Source organism: Salmo salar, chromosome ssa24, assembly GCF_905237065.1.
Source record: "Salmo salar chromosome ssa24, Ssal_v3.1, whole genome shotgun sequence".
NCBI lineage: Eukaryota > Metazoa > Chordata > Actinopteri > Salmoniformes > Salmonidae > Salmo > Salmo salar.
In genome coordinates this window covers 5,415,696-5,433,254 of record NC_059465.1, presented here as the reverse complement: position 1 = coordinate 5,433,254, position 17,559 = coordinate 5,415,696, and the positions used below count along the sequence as shown (strand labels likewise).

General features: G+C 43.2%; 2 protein-coding genes across 2 annotated transcripts; one reads left to right on the top strand and one right to left on the bottom strand.

The window, feature by feature from the left end:
• Nucleotides 1–822: 822 nt before the first annotated feature.
• On the bottom strand, nucleotides 823–11,334 carry rnf180a (ring finger protein 180a). The gene is made up of 4 exons (XM_014170648.2): nucleotides 9,840–11,334; nucleotides 2,526–2,757; nucleotides 1,344–1,469; nucleotides 823–1,086 (listed from the first exon to the last, which is right to left on the bottom strand). Exons 1-4 carry the CDS (start codon nucleotides 11,028–11,030, stop codon nucleotides 884–886), a joined length of 1,752 nt encoding a protein of 583 aa, XP_014026123.2. The 5' UTR covers nucleotides 11,031–11,334; the 3' UTR covers nucleotides 823–883.
• A 1,745-nt stretch (nucleotides 11,335–13,079) lies between these two features.
• On the top strand, nucleotides 13,080–15,343 carry LOC106585208 (5-hydroxytryptamine receptor 1A-alpha-like). Its single transcript, XM_014171157.2, has one exon. The coding sequence runs from the start codon at nucleotides 13,582–13,584 to the stop codon at nucleotides 14,860–14,862; it is 1,281 nt and encodes a 426-aa protein (XP_014026632.1). The 5' UTR covers nucleotides 13,080–13,581; the 3' UTR covers nucleotides 14,863–15,343.
• The last annotated feature ends 2,216 nt before the right edge of the window (nucleotides 15,344–17,559 follow it).

Here is a 17,559-nt window from a genome sequence, read left to right as displayed (position 1 = left end):
CTCAGAACTGTTTTTTGATTTCTTCCTCTTTCATTACTCGATAAGTACATAATCTTAAATATAATTATTTTTGATTGACAACCCAGCATTGTGTGAGTGGATTGCAGATATAACCTTATAGTACCAAGTTAAAAGGTGTTTGCACAGACAGAACTTTCAGATTTTTTATTTCTTTCAACGTAAATTAACTTAAAACATTTCTTTATCGGACATACCTCAAATGTAAAGGACCCCCTAAAGAGTAACTCTACGTGGATAACAATTTTTTTTACCAAAATGTCTGATAGGTCCCAAGGTCACAAAATTGCCAAACATACTGAAGACTTAGAATCAATCCACCTTTTTGTGTTTTTGTGTTTCCATTAGACCTGAAACAGTGTCTTAGTGATATTATAGGTTGACTGTTTAGAGATCATGTACTTCTCCAATGCCTACCATATGGTACCCTGTTTCCTCAATTCAATAGGGATCAACTGGAACATTGTTGGCTGTATTCTACCAAGCATATCTCCAATTTGTCTGTAGCTTACTCTGCCTCCTCTCCTACATCCATCCATCCATCCATCCATCCATCCATCTACCCATCTATCTATCCATCCATCCATCCATTCATCCATCCATCCATCCATTCATCCATCCATCCATCCATCCATCCATCCATCCATCCATCCATCCATCCATCCATCCATCCATTCATCCATCCATCCATCCATCCATCTACCCATCTATCTATCCATCCATCTACCCATCTATCTATCTATCCATCCATCCATCCATCCATCCATCCATCCATCCATCCATCCATCCATCCATCCATCCATCCATCCATCCATCCATCCATCCATCCATCCATCCATCCATCCATCCATCCATCCATCCGACTTTAGAAAGAAGGGAAAAAGAAGTAGCAGAGAAAGCAGAAGATGATGAAGCCGATGACCCAGTTGACAGAATAGATATAGATAATGACCATGTCGATGTCAAAGCGCCAGCCGCGAGAATTGTCCTCAAAGTCCATGGCGTCTAGACGGTACCCCCCGTGGGGAAACTGACGCCTGGCTATTGGACTAGCTTGCCTCTGGAAACCTGGAGAAGGGTTGGAATGACAGGGAAAAATCGGGTTATACCGACTTTCCTTCTACATCTACATTAATCTTGGACTAGAAAGTGTGCAGTAAGTAATAAATAATAATTCTGTAATCATAAAATAATGATAAAAAACGAATAAATACATGACCATTTAGTCAACTTATCTCTATACCAAGTTTAATTTCCGACTGCAAAAAAATATAACCAATAAGCCTGCTTAATCAAGTCTATACAGTAGAGTCAATAACCCTCACCTCCAAAAATACGGAAAAGTTTCCTGCAGCTTGGGAGCGGCCATTTTGCACAGGTTGCCTTCTGGAAAGTCTGTTTCCGGGAGAGGTATTCCTTTGGGAAGAACGTCCGTGCTGTGTGGTTCAACTCTACAACACAGACAAAGAAAAATGAAAGACCCTTCCTTGGTTTACTATCTCATTCTCTTAGTATCAAACACCATCACTGTTAATCTCTAACTCTTTTGGTAGATTCTGGTCGATTTTGTTATATTTTCTAATCGTTAAATGCTTTGTATTCATGTGTGAATCATACAGGAATCATCATTTTTGGAGATAAAATAAGTGTTTGATTTGAAGTCGTTCAAGGCACAACTACTGCTGTTCCAAGTTTGACCTTGGCTTGGATAATCATCAGAATAATCCCATTTAAAAACCACGCTGTCCAATCATCATCAAGCACCCTTAATGGGTATGAGGTTCTCACAAGTTACCCTTTGCACACAAATCAACCTGCATTCAATCACCTTGCACAATCTATCTGCAATTAGTGTGCAACAAGTTAATAGTGACCCATGTGAACGTAGCTAGGCTACCTAAGCTTTGCTGTGGCAGGTTTGATCCATTTTGAAACCTGTCCTTATTCAGTTTACAGCCCTCCATCGTATTCATGTGTTGAAATAGAAGGCTGATTCTGTTGTATTTTCTGGCCAGTGCTGAGCCCAAGGTATGTAACATTCCCTTGAGGAACTACAGGATCAAAAACACAGACAGTGACGCCTCAGTAATGCACCATGTCCAGATAAGTACGTTTGTCTTGATCTGTTCACGATCTATACAACATGAATCGTCATAAATGCAGTACAGCTGTTCAAATTTGAATTTCATGACAACCAGTCATTTCATTTTGTGGACGATGACAACTGTGGCTTGTGCTCAAGTAAAGTAGTATGTTCTAATTCTCTACAATGATTTCCTATCCTTATCTGTGTCCCTTTGTGACCATTGATACGTGGAAGTACTGGATGGTTCCTAGCCTTGGGACCAGTCTGTTTAGCTATTCCACTCCTTGTCCTCCCTGTCATATGGCTAAACAGACTAGTACCCAGGCTAGATGGTTCCACCATGGCTCTTCCTACTGCAGTCTTCTATAGAGCAGTGGTCATGAGAGAGACAAGGAGAAAATGATTTGGATACTGTGCTCACCCGTCTGGAAGAAGACGTGAGTGATGGTGGTCCTGCAGAGTGGGCAAGGGGTGTTGGTTGGGCTGTTCTTAGCCAGGGTACGGAGGCAGGGCTCACAGAAGATGTGGTTACAGGGGTGGCACATGTAGGGGCTGAAGTAAACATCCAGACACACAGCGCAGATGAAGCCCTCTCTGTCCCTGGCACTCACATCCTCCTCCTCACTGCTGCTCGATGGGTTCCCTGTCGAACTCTGCAGAGACACAGAACACGACAATGGAGTTGCTTAGTTATTTCAAAAGAACAGGACAAAAACAGACGGATCATTTGGGTTTCCTGTGGAACTCTAGGACAGCAAATGGCACAATGACACAACCCAGTCAACCCATTCAAGGCTGTACTATAACCCATATAACCTTTGAACTCTTTATGAATCTCAGATGAGGCTGGCAGTAGCCATTTGTGAGAATGTGTTATTTTCCCCCTGAGATTGCATTCCATAATGTGTTCTATTCCCCTAATATTCTATTCCATTAATCTATATTTGATGTGTGGGCAGGTGTACCGGTGAAGGCCTGATGAAGGGGGGTGAGTTGAGGGTTTGGTAGATATGAAATAAAATGTTGAAATCAGGTGACGTAAGCCACTGTTTGTAATGATGCTAGGCCTATAAAATCTTCCAATATATTATTCTGACAAATGTCAGTTAGTCAAGAATTTTGCCCCTACTGCATATCACAAGCGTACAGTATACAGTAGAATAGTGATGAATCAAAGCTTTTATAGAGAGCTGCTTTGCTCCAGTAACTAAAAGCGAAGACAGTCTGAGTCCAATAAGCGTGTTCCATTACTAACTTGGAGATGGGTTTGCATTAGCAGGTACTCTAAATCTGGGAAAAGTCTGACATCCCACTAAGCCATTTATAGGCCTGGCACCTAATTTAGGTTAGAACTGGGGCAGTAGAGACAACTATTTTGCTGGGGGGGAATGGCTACAGTGGTGCAACTGAGATGTTAGATATTTGGTTAAAAAAATAGGAAGCAGACAGCCCAGTTCTTCAGACACTCTAGGGCAGGGGTTCCAAAACCTTTTCACTCAGGCCCCCGTATTGTGGAACACCCCCCCCACCACCCCCCCTCCGCGCGCTCACACCACGTCTATTTCTGTGGGCAAAAGCACTGTTCATGACAAACTGTTCACACCTCTCTTGTTGGCGGAGAGAAAATGTTGCAGGTTAAAAGCTTATTTACTGAAATTCTACATTTGAAAAAAAACAAGCTAAAAAGGGCTAGTTGAGTTGATCTGGACATTTCTGACAAGTTATACATAGCCCTCTAAGGTATGCAATGACTGACATAACTAGAGGAAAATGAATGACTACACCTTGTGTATTCTACTATTACACCTTTCAAAAGAAAGTTGAAAAGTTGAAAGCAGGGCTGAGTCCCCCCCCCCAAAAAAAAAATGCTCAAGGGGACCATCACAAGACACTGAAAAAAACGGATGAATACACACCTCATGCACATTGTATTTGTTTTTAAATGTATCTATTCTACCTTATTGTTATCAGAAAGTCGCTTTCTTTTTGAAAGACAGCGAGAGAGAGAGAGAGAGAGAGAGAGAGAAAGAAAGAAAGAAAGAAAGAAAGAAAGAAAGAAAGAAAGAAAGAAAGAAAGAAAGAAAGAAAGAAAGAAAGAAAGAAAGAAAGAAAGAAAGAAAGAAAGAGAAATAGAAAGAAAGATCCACAGTTGACTCACTCCCCTCTCATATCAGGGACTCTTCCATTCCTAACATTCATAGTTTGTTGGGGAAATGCAAAATACGGACTCTTGATCAGCGCCTGGGGGTATCTTCATCCTACTCCCCACCAGGGCTCCCATCCCTCCCTACTATTTGGTATCTGCATGTAGCCTACAGGAGCCTGGAACCCCCCCCATTATTACCTCTTTCACGCCGTCAACTCCCAAGGTGTGTCATTACCACGGAACACAACACAGACCATGGAATAGTCGTGTAATCACGGCCACAGCTCTCCCCTGGCTGCAGACACACACACACACACACACACACACACACACACACACACACACACACACACACACACACACACACACACACACACACACAGGGTGGAAAGTAGCTCTCCCAGAACTGAGTAAAAATATACAGTACAGCCAGCATTCCCAAAGACACAACTAGAATAATAACACATAGACATACAATGCTGAACTGGCAGTGTTAAAAGCTTAATCTTGTCACAGAACACAGCATAACACATACAAAATAACAAACAAAATGACTTCATGTGTACTGGGTCGTTCCATGAAATTGGTGCCTTTTGCGTATCTTTGATACACTATATGACCAAGAGTATGTGGACACCTGCTTGTCGAACATCTCATGCTGGGCGATTAGGCCTGGCTCGCAGTCGGCCTTCCAATTCATCCCAAAGGTATTCGATGGGGTTGAGGTCAGGGCTCTGTGCAGGCCAGTCAAGTTTTTCCACACCGATCTAGACAAACCATTTCTGTATGGACGCATCGGTCTAAGGCACTGCATCTCAGTGCAAGAGGCATCATTACAGTCCCTGGTTTGAATTCAGGGCGGGACACAATTGGCCCCCCGTCATCCGGGTTTGGCCGGAGTAGGCCGTCATTGTAAATAGGAATTTGTTCTTAACTGACTTGCCTAGTTAAATAAAGGTAAAACTAAAAATGTATTGTGCACGGGAGCATTGTCATGCTGAGACAGGAAAGGGCCTTCCCCAAACTGTTGCCACAAAGTTGGAAGCACAGAATCACCTAGAATGTCATAGTATGCTGTAGCGTATAGATTTCCCTTCACTGGAACGAGGGGTCATAGCCCGAACCATGAACAACAGCCCCAGACCATTATTCCTCCTCCACCAAACATTTTCACCTGGCACTATGCATTCAGGCAGGTAGTGTTTTCCTGGCATCCGCCAAAACCAGAATCGTCTGTCAGACTGCCAGATGGTGAAGCGTGATTCGCATTTCCACAGCTCCAGAGTCCAATGGCGGTGAGCTTTACACCACTCCAGCTGACGCTTGGCAATGCGCATGGTGATCTTAGGCTTGAGTGCGGCTGCTCAGCCATGGAAACCAATTTCATGAAGCTCCAGACTAACAGTTCTTGTGCTGACATGGCTTCCAGAGGCAGTTTGGAACACGTTAGTGAGTGTTGCAACCGAGGACAGACAATTTTTAACACGCTACGTGCTTCAGCACTCTGGCGGTCCCGTTCTGTGAGCTTGTGTGGCCTACCACTTTGTGGCTGAGCCGTTGTTGCTCCTAGTCATTTCCACTTCACAATAACAGCACTGACAGTTGACCGGGGCAGCTCTAGCAGGGCAGAAATTTGATGAACTGACTTGTTGGAAAGGTAGCACCCTATGACGGTGCCACGTTGAACGATGTTGCTGAAATAGCCGAATCCACTCATTTGAAGGGGTGTCCACATACTTTTGTATATATAGTGTATAACGATAGTAGCCACAACTACTGTGTGTTTTTAATTCAGTGTTCATAAATCCTGACCCTGTGAACCCACGGTGTATACAGGCTTTTGTTTTATCTCAGTACTCTATTTGCCTTGAAGTAATGTCCAACTCCTCAGTACAACAGTTTAAGTTCCACTCACAGCATTCAAACTGGCATCTTCAAGTAATGTAGTCATCTAGCCAACTCCATAACTCCATCCATAGCAAGTCACTCATAACAATGCACAAAACCAATCTCATAATCATATGGCCACAATTATATCAGCTAGGACAACATTGTATGTGTAATGTGTATGGCAGCTTCTACGTATGCTAATTGCCATCATGCCCACAGAGAATGATGTCAGAAACAAAACAACAGCCAGTCACAATCATTCCAGTCCAGCAACGTGACTGTGGATCTGCACCGGCCAATCCAACTGGAATCTGTTCTTTTGTTTGGGTGGTTTTGAAGGGCTCTCTGCCCAAGCGTCATCATGCAGCCAATTCAGATATAACCCCACTTTAACTGCACAGACAATGGCTATTGAGTCAAGCTGGCCGCTGATGGGGCTTGTTTAGAGTCAGCGGGACACCCACACTCACATACACGGGCGCACACACACACAGGCCACATGCACACGTACATGCACAGTGGAGGCTCCTGAGGGGAGGACGGCTCATAATAATGTCTGGAACGGAGCAAACGGAATGGCATCAAACACATTGAAACCATGTGTTTGATACCATTCCACCTATTCCACTCCAGCCGTTACCACGAGCCACCCCCCCCAATTAAGGTGCCACCAACTTCCTGTGATGCACACACATGCACGCAGGCACACGCACACACATACACTGACATTGATGGGCCTCTCGAGAGTCAGTAATCAGCCCACACAGTTACTCAACATGTAATGCAGAGAGAGAGAGAGAGAGAGAGAGAGCGAGAGAGGTGAGGGAACAATTAACTTTGTTCCACAGCATAGTACACGGTTGCCTTGTTTTTGTCAATAAATGCCTCATACACTTTGGCTAAAATGAACTTCATGTGCCTACACCACCCGCTTTGTCTGCATACAACAAAGCTCCGTCCTTGCCGTGACTTGTTTGGCACAGGGACACGTTGGCTAAAGAAACAAAACCGGAACCTCGTCTATTGAGACACATTGGCCGTCTGCTACAGAGCTGAACCATTTACATATGATATACTCCAGTATGCAAACGCTACAGTGTGCAGAAACACACACGGGCACGCAAGTCGTCACACACACTGCACACAGCGCACTGCTTGGTATTTGTGTTAATGACACACTGTTGTAGTAGTGCTAAAAGCATGCATACAACAACCCAATGTCCTGAATTGTTCATGGGGTTCGTAGCTCTTTCTTTCAGTCAAATGACCTAGTGGTCCTCATGGGTGGAATATTACTAATATTTTCCATGGTTTCACAATTGATAAACGTTATTTCTCAAAACAATGCCGAAAATCTGGTGTTTCTGTGTCAAACAGTTTTGTTGTATTTCAGTCTTCTGTGATGTATATAAAGCGTAATATTGGGATGCGAACTGAAAATGTAATGCATTTCAACTCTATATCTGACATGGTACAGGTGTCTTCTGTTTTTATCACATAACCATCTGTGTGAGGTGTATACTTTTGTGTCAGAGTAGATTTGTTTAAGACTACCAAGAAACACTCTGTGTGAATCTGATTTAGACCACTGCAGTAAAAGGTTAACCGGATCAATAAAGTCATCTAAGCTTGTGTGAGAAGCGTTAATGGCCTTTTGTATTTAAATGAATCCGAAGTTTCACTTCCATACAGCTGGTCCTTTATCAGGAAGCAAGAAGTGATGGCTTCAAACTGTGGTCAGTCAAAGGAAAAAGACACACTGTCCATACCACGTCATGTCAACATGGAGAATTGGAAAATATTTGGTACATACGTTGATCACTGAGATTCCAACCTATTTTCCCCTTCTCAAAAAGTTTGCTGAATTCCCAATGCATCATCACTATGCTTTCAACCATCTAAAAGCACAAGCAAATTCCAATGGGAAATCCTGTCTGATTGTTGGTTGAGTTGTCACCTACAGTGAACCACTGCACTTTCAACCATTTCAAATCACAGCAAAGTTGAAATGGGAATACAACGTTAGCTATTTTGTTTATTTATACAGCAACGTAATGCGTTATCACTGCGCTCCGTCTAATAGCGTAACCAAATGACCTGGATTGCATTAAAGTACATGGTGCAAGGGATCGACGTCGTTTGAGATTCTGTGCAGATTCTCATAGCAAATTGTGAAGATTTCCACAGACCTGCGACCCCGAACATGCACCCTTTCTATGATTACATTAAGACGATTTATTGTTACAGTAACCTCAAAACGTGGCCATGGATGTGTTACTCGTTTTAAGGTTGAATAAATACTGTTACATTAGTTTGTAAGATAGCCTTAACATTAAGCAATTTACCGTCTTACAGAAGTAATATTCAATTGTATTTGGTTGACAACGCAACCAAATATCAACATTTAATGGAGATGTATCTACTGCTTGGATTGTTAGAGCTGAGCAGCTGGCTTAATCTTATTCTTTTATTTCTTTAACCTTTATTTTAGGTTGAGATGGAGACGTGAAACCAACATATCATTTGTTAACTTGTTGCAAGTTAATAGGCTATTTACCGTATTGCAAAAGTGATATTGAATTGCGTTATGGTTGTCATGCAACCAAATATCAACATTTGAAGGAGAAGTTTCTTCTGCTTGGACATCTGTGCTTTAATTCCAGTTTGCCTAAAAATGAATCATTTATATTTTGGATTCACGTCTACATTTCAAACACAAATCAAAGTTAAAGAATATCACTAAATCAAGTCAAATCAAACTTTAACTGCACTTTTAAATACAGTTTGACTTGATTGAATCATATTCTTTAACTTTGGTTTATGGTTGAGATGGAGACGTGAATCCAACATATGTATTATTAACTTGTAGATTACATTGGAAATCAACCAAAGCTTGAAACCCTAGGACTATATGTATTGTCTATTTACAGTTGAATCCTGGGCTGAATTACTTCTCAAATGCAATACAGGCCTAAATCACATCATTGATGATATATGAGTGATAAAGTATGGTTATGTTTCATTTGCTCTGTTGAACCTACCCTTTGGAATGACTTCGATAGCAACAGTGAATCTATTAAGTCGACATTTCTCAACAATCATTCTCATCATAGCACATTGGCAGTAGTCAGTGACAAATATCAAAGCTGAGCAGGGCTGGGCTATGTTAACACTCTGGATGAGAAACCAAAGGGAAAGCTGTAGATAGATCAACTCTCCAGTATGAGGTGCTGTAACGACTATAGTTTGTTTTCTTATAGTGGATATTGCGTTGAAGATCTGACATTGTTTCAAAGGTAGAGCTTCAACATATTTTATACAGGGTGTGTCTATGTTGAAAATGAGTTACTGTGATGACATAATCCTGTGGTTGAAATTGTACCCTCAAAACAACAGTCAATCCTTTTTTCAAATCCAATGTATTTGCCACCTTGATTCCACATCATAATACGTTGACAAATTAAGTTGAAACAACATTGGTAATAACCAGTTTGTGCCCAGTGGGAGTATACTGTTGAGCAGCAATAATCTTGTATTAAAGGTGAAGTTCAGTATTTTACAACTTAATGTTAGATGGTACTTCACCCTGAAAGTAGTCTATAGGTCAGGAGAAACTGTAATACATTGTTCAGTTTTATTTAAACAGCCACTACTAACTTTAGCCAACTCTAGTTAAAAAACAATTGCGGTCTCTCTCACCTGTCTATTCTCCAGCAGCTGGCTCTGTCTCCATCTCTCTCTCCTCCTCTGCCTCTTCCTCAGACTCTTCATCCTGTTCCTCTCTCTTTTAGTCATCCTCCTATCCATCGCTGCTGGAGCAGGGGACAAGGGCACAGCCGGAGTCAGCGTCTGAGTCACCACCCCCATCACACCACTACCCCCTGCCTCTCCTCCCTCCTCCTCTTCCTCTTCCTCTTCTTCTCCCTCTTCTTCCTCCTCCTCTTCCTCTTCCAGCTCTAAGCTGCTGTGGGAGAAGAGGCGTGTCCGAGTCCTTCTTCTCGGGGACAATCGGCCAATCCCAATCCCTGGCTCTACCCAGAATGCACCTGGCTCTCTAACCGTGTACATGCCACATCGCGTTTCTGTGATGTCCATCCTTTGCGACAGACTCCTTGGTGACAGAGTGGAGGTTCTGATTCGGATGGATGGGCGGAGTAGGGTGGGAGAGATGGAGCCGGAGGCTTGGCGTGGAGACCTGAGGGTGGTGCTAGATCGTTGGTAACTGGCATGGGGTTGTCCAGGTGAGGGTAGTCCTCTCTGCAGTCTCCCCTGACCCTCTGGAGCCTCCATGGTGTTAGTCTGAAGAGGGTTAGCGTTACTGTTTGTAAAGCTTTGTGTCCTGCCCCTCCGGTCCTCTCTGTCCCATGTTCTCTCCCTGTCCCTGTCCCTGTTTCTATCCCAGTCACTCGCTCTGTCTCTCTCTTGGTCTCTGGTCTCTCTTTCTCTGTTTCTCTGGCTGTCTCTTTCTCTGTCCCTATCCCTCTCGTGGTCTCTATTTCTCTCACCTGCACTCTCTTTATCTCTGTCCCTCTCTCTCTCTCTGGTTCTCTCTTCTGCAGTCCCTCGTTCTCTCTCCCTCTCCCTATCACAGTCTCTATTCCTCTCTCCTGCTCTCTCTCTGTCCATCTCTCTGTATTCCTCACTACGAGCAGTTCGATGTGCCTTTCTCCCAGACAGCATCAGCCTTGCTATCTGCTCCACCCCAGCTGAGCGAGCCTCGCTCTCTGGTCCACCTGGATCAACGTACCTTAACCGAGGCCTGACCTCTAGACACAGGGCTTCAGCCACACACCCCAGCTCACAATCACTGTCTTCTCCACTACCACCACCACCTACGTCACCATCAGCAGCAGCACCATAAAGACTGGTGGCTCCCACACGCGAGCACATGACCCAGCTCTCTCAGCCCTCACCAGTACACCTGGTATATGCCCACCCAACCTACCCTCTCTTCTAATCCAATCACTCCAGATGGCCACCTGTCTCTCTGGTCCTCTCTCCCTCTCTCTCTCTCCCTGTTCTGGTCGCTGGTGGTTCTGGATGCCCGGGCCTATAGCTCTCTCAGGGCTCAGAGGAGCGTTCGAGCACACCGTCGACCCCCAGATGTTCACAGATTTGAGCAGAGCAGAGTGGCCACCTGCCCTACCCTGGTGTCCCCCTGGGACATACTGCACTGTTGACAAAGCTATAGCCCCCCTGGTGAGCCCCAGCACAAAATGGGTGCATTCAGTCTCCCAATTGTCCTGCGGGGCCTATAGAAAACATGCAGCCACACAGCATAACAATGCAGTCATTGAACACAAAAACAGAAGGCAAAATAACCAGAGTTTTTGTTTTCAACAAACTTGGTCAGCTCTTTCACTTTCTGGTTAATCAGCAGGGTGAGTGTGTGTGTGTGTGTGTGTGTGTGTGTGTGTGTGTGTGTGTGTGTGTGTGTGTGTGTGTGCGTGTTGGCGTGCGTGCGTAAGTACATTTCAGTGGAATTTCAACAAGGCAGAAACGATAAATAGATGAGTACATTAACTTGTGTATTTTAATCGTAATGATTCATGTTGCATTACCATAAATACTTTAATTAATGAGTAACTGCTGATTTAATAACTTTTGAGGGGGGAATAATCTATTGATTTAAGAGACAACATTTCTTATAAAATAGCATTTAGTGGGTGATGTTAGTGGGTGGTGGGCAGTCAAGGTCTTTGTTTGGGAAACCGAAAATGGTCAATATTTTTATCATGAATTAGAAGGTGCGATTTGAAATGGTTAGATTTTTGTAGTACATGTAAAAGCAATGAGTGAGAGGCCCATTCAATCCGTGAGAGAATAGCCCAGCCAGTTTCTGTGCAGCAAATCCTCGACGATGTGAAATGCAAAGGCTACCAGCGTAGCCACATGCCACTACTAGTCCGTTGGTGGGAAACAGAATCAGAAATCGTTCATAGTGTAGCATACACAAAATCCGCGTGTTGGGCAGGACTTCATTTTACGGTATAGACATTATGTAGGCCTACTTAACTACACGGTGAAATGGTAATTACGTAATAATAATTAATGTAGGCCTATTATTACTTGTTTCTATGGGATTTACCACTTGACACTCAATACGATCCCATCTATGAGCAGCATGTAGGCATTTAGCCTATCGGCAACAGACAGTGAAGAGTACTCCCACAACAGAGAAATTACAGGATAGAGAACATTCAAAAGAAAAGCTTGCGTGTTCAGGTGTGAAATGTTCATCTAACCTCAGTATTTATGTTTAACCAGAAGACGGGTATGGAAATCATAAGTAATATAATAGGCTAATATAAAACAGTTGAAAAAAAAACAATGATGTTTGGAAACATGAAAACTCATAGGCGGGTGTTGGTTTGTTAAACGACCTTGGCTATAGAAAGCATGGGATTTTAAGAAAAGCGCGTGAGCGAGTTCTCTCTCACGTTCACTCTTTCCTCAATAGTGCTTTAGAAACCACAATGAGCTCTGGCGTAGTTCTCCTTCCTTGCAGCAGATGGCAGCAGATTTCTGCTCTGGACTCGTGCATGGAGCTGTCCATGGTCTTTGAAACACAACGCGGTCCACTCATTTTGAGGATGGGCCTTTTTTTTCAATCACATTAAGAATTACATATATTATGAATTAAGTACCATTTATACTTCAATTATTCTATATCACATTGTGAAATGTTCATGTTTTTTTCCCCAGATAAATCAGTCGTATTTTTCTTTTGTTGTCATCTGTTGAAGAGAATCACTCTCCCTCTATCCAATGTCCGATGAGATTAAACGCATTTTCAGTTTTGGATTCAATTTTTTTTTTTAAATATCAATGACACAAACCAAGTTACTTGTAATGCAGAAGTAGTTACTCGAAATGCAGAAAACGGCTTTAGTTATTGCATAATTTGATTAGGCTACAGAGGTAGATAAGAATCGATAGGCTATGAGAAAAGGTTAAAAAAGAAGATACAAAAGTCGAAAATGAAACAGAAGAGGAAGGAAACCAGGGGAGAAGCTCTGCTTTTTATCTGTCGTCTGCTACCACCGAAACGACACACTGCCAGGGAGAGCAGGGCAACAAAACTCCGCCGCGACCTCATGGCAGTCTGACGTACACCTACCGCCGCTGGTATAAATGAATTCACGGCGTCACCAGGCGCAGATGATTTGAAGGACCAGTGAGCGCCCCGGCCGTCAACACACACATGCAGACACACACACACACACACACACACTCACTCACTCACACACACACACACACAGCAATCTGCGTCATGCGTCGCCGGAACGAAGGAACAGGCACGGGAACTCCGATGGACCCCGTTAGTACCCACACCGGCTCCAGCACGAGGGACTGACCGAGCCTCCAGATTCCCCCCTTTGGCTCCCCTGTCCTATCCTTACAGGGTGCACCGTGTGTGTGTCTCGGACCCTGAAGAACTATGGATTTTATCAATAACGGCAGTGAAAGTAACAATACGAACACAGCCTTCCCCGACGTTGTGGATGTCATTCCAGAGTGGGGTGACAATGACAACGAAAAGGGGTCTAGAAGTGCTCCCGAGGTGGAGCTGAGTTACCAGGTGATCACCTCTCTGCTGCTCGGCGCGCTCATCCTCTGTTCCATATTCGGCAACGCGTGCGTTGTCGCGGCCATCGCGCTGGAGAGGTCGCTCCAGAACGTGGCCAACTATCTGATTGGCTCGTTAGCCGTCACGGACCTCATGGTATCCGTTCTGGTACTACCCATGGCGGCCCTCTACCAAGTCCTGAACAAATGGACCCTGGGACAGGAGATATGTGATATTTTCATCTCTCTGGACGTGTTGTGCTGCACGTCGTCCATTTTGCATCTGTGCGCAATTGCCCTGGACAGGTACTGGGCTATCACAGACCCCATAGACTATGTGAACAAACGGACACCCAGGCGAGCGGTGCTGCTGATCAGCGTGACTTGGCTGATTGGGTTCTCAATCTCCATCCCGCCCATGTTAGGCTGGAGGAAAGCCGAGGACAGGGCGAACCCGGACGCCTGCACCATCAGCCAGGACCCGGGCTACACCATCTACTCCACGTTCGGAGCTTTTTACATCCCGCTTATCCTCATGCTGGTCCTCTACGGGCGGATATTCAAGGCAGCCAGGTTCCAGGTTTGGAAAACTGTGAAGAAATCGGAAAAGGCAAAAGTGTCGGACAAATGCTTGGCCGTGTCGCCGGCTATTTTCCACAAGAAGATCAACGTAGAGGCGGGGGGCAAGAACTGGAAACACAGTGTGGAACCTACATCCAAGTCCTCGTGCGTAAACGGCGCGGTGAACCACGGGGAGAACTGCGAGTCGTTGGAGATCATAGAGGTTACCAACCAATCTAAAAACCACCTGCCTCTCCCCAACACTCCACAGTCTTCACACGAGGTTGAGAACAGGAACGAAAGGAACGCTGAAGCTAAGAGGAAAATAGCTCTGTCCAGGGAGCGGAAAACGGTCAAGACTCTCGGTATCATCATGGGGACTTTTATTTTCTGCTGGCTACCGTTTTTCATCGTGGCGCTGGTCTTGCCTTTCTGTGCGGATAGCTGTTACATGCCAGAGTGGCTGGGTGCCGTCATCAACTGGCTGGGCTATTCGAACTCTCTCTTAAACCCGATCATTTATGCCTACTTTAACAAAGACATCCAAAGTGCTTTCAAAAAAATTATCAAATGCAAATTCCATAGACAGTGAGCCGTTCATTAGTAAAGTGTTTACGTTTACTTCATTCCAATGATGGAGTGTATGAAACGCACAAAAGTAACGTGTTATTTTCAGGGATTGTCTCTAGCCTACGGTGTGAATTAGAAACAGAATAGCCTATGGGTCATATACAGTGAGACGTGGAGAGAGACGTGCAGTATATTCGTAGGCCTATTATGCTGTGTACGCTGCTCCTGTGTAGCATATTCGATGTTGTAGATATCTGCAAGGCATCGTTGTATTCCCATGCAAGACGTGTTATTCAAATACAATTCACAGAATTCATGCATTCCATTCACGTGACCTGGTCTCAGAGCATTTCGTATTATTCTGTACGTAAATCCGAGACACTATATTTAGTATGATATGTTACGTTTCGTATGGTATGTATCCACGAGACACGAAGGTTTCCGTCCTACATCATACCAGCTTTGTAGCACTGAAACAATAAAAAACTATCGAAATACTACAACTTCTGCGTGTAATGTCCACTCTTTAAGCACAAACATAGAGGGAAGCTTTCAATGGCAGTTGAAAAAGAAATCAAAGAAAGACAATTCATATTTGAGATTAAATTATTTGAATATAATCTGTTATTCTGGAATTCAGGTGATTTATTTTCAAGCACGGCCAATTACGCACAGACAGCCAATTAGGCAATAGGCAATTTTTTTTAGGCAATGTTGAATGAAGCTTAGCTCTAATAGGACACGGACAGTTAACGCATAAGTATATATGAGACAAATTTAAAAATATAGTTGACTGAATATGAAATTATTTTCAGAGGTGTGAGATATTGATGTTATTGGGTGAGAGACCTATGTATGGGTGTTGCATTGATCTGCAAAGTAAATGGGTATTGAGCTAAACAGTTGCAACAGTTACATCTTCCATCAACTCCATCTAATGCAAAAGGAGATGTACAATTTTCAAAAGTGGAAACAGCCATTACAGTTCAGATAAGGTTAAAAGGGTGGGATCTTTCTGTCGCACACACACACACACACACACACACACACACACACACACACACACACACACACACACACACACACACACACACACACACACACACACACACACACACACACACACACACACACTTATTACAGAGGCAGGCAGGGGCATTGGAACGGGTTCAGAGCTAGCTATAAAGGCAACATTAACTTGAGACACCTTGAATTGCATTACAATAACGATTCTAACCACATACATAATGCAGTACATTGATTCTAACCATACATTCAATTGCATTATGTAGATCAGAACGTTTCATGTAAATATGTAACAGATCCTGAAATGACTCAGAAATGCATTGCTTTCGAATCACAAACTCTCTATGGCACCTAAAATGAATACATCAGAAAAAGACAAACCGTGGAATAGGTTACACATTATTTTACAGAACCATCACTGACTCCCAGGCAGCACAGCTGTTTGGCCTATCCTCATAGCAATAAAGCTAGCAGCTGTAGTCATAATGTGGGTGGAGGTGGTAGACTGGAGAAGCATGGAGCAGGTCTATTCTCCCCCTTACCTTAACCATAAGGAAAATATACACCTGACTTCAAGGCAGTGAAGTAACTTAAAGGTCCAATCCAGCCATTTTTATCTCAATATCAAATCATTTCTGGGTAACAATCAAATGCGTTACTGTGATTGTTTTTAGTAAAAATGGTCAAAAAGAAACAAAGCTTCTTTCTCAAGTGATAATTTAGCTAGGACTGTCTGGGAGTGGTCTGAGTAGGGAGCGGAAAACTAGCTGCTATTGAAACTGGAACTCTCTTTCTTATTGGTCTATTAACTTACTTACCGGCTGGTAATGTCACCAGGCAGGCAAAACTCCATCCCACCAAAACAGGCTGACATTTCAGCCAGTCTTTTCAAACAGCTCTTACACTAAAATGGCATTAATCATTATTTTCACAATTTCACAGTATTATTCAATCTTCATAGTGTATAAATATATATATATATATATATATATATATATATATATATATATATATATATATATATATATATATATAAACACAGGAAAATGAAGTTGTTGACTGCACTGGGCATTTAACCTAACTTTGGGGCTATATGTGTTCATCCTGTTGTTGCCACCAGGGTTTAAACTACTCTGAGGGGGTTCCCTGTAAAAGTGTAGTCTGAGTACCAGTCTTTTCAGCTAACATTCCACTCCTTGCCACTCCTGTCATTAGCTTCTTAAAAAAAATAGCTGTGTCATTTTTATTCTAGCCTTGAAAATACAGTATTTCAACATCATGTCTAGATGATGAAAGGCTACTCTGATCACTTGTGCTTGGCTGCCAAATGTATAGTAGGCCTAATATTTAAACGGAGGAAATGTTATCACAAGCATTATTTTAGCGACGTCCCTCCTAATGAAAATAACCCCTATCCTGCTGATGAACAGCTCACATCACTTGATATGTTTTTATGGATGAGAAAGTGAACATGCAATTTCCAAATAGAAGCTCAGTGGGGAATCAGGGATTCCTCGCTTTGCGATCTATTGCTTACCTCAACAGCCAGGATTTTATTAAATAGGCCTACCCACTGGGCACACCACGTCATTTCAACATGGAAATATGGGTAATATTTGGTTGAGATGTTGATCAAAGAGATTTCAACCTTTATTCACCCACTCAAAAAGAAAGCCAGGAGTTTATTGAATTC

What these genes read in the sequence shown, in the direction of transcription:
- rnf180a (XM_014170648.2), bottom strand. Translation starts at nt 11,030, where the DNA reads ATGTGCTCGCGTGTGGGAGCCACCAGTCTTTATGGTGCTGCTGCTGAT. An exon ending in AGCTGCTGGAGAATAGACAG is followed by an intron (nt 2,758 to 9,839) that starts GTGAGAGAGACC and finishes GTGTCTCTGCAG; the next exon opens with AGTTCGACAGGGAACCCATC. An exon ending in TCACGTCTTCTTCCAGACGG is followed by an intron (nt 1,470 to 2,525) that starts GTGAGCACAGTA and finishes TCTGTGTTGTAG; the next exon opens with AGTTGAACCACACAGCACGG.
- LOC106585208 (XM_014171157.2), top strand. Translation starts at nt 13,582, where the DNA reads ATGGATTTTATCAATAACGGCAGTGAAAGTAACAATACGAACACAGCC.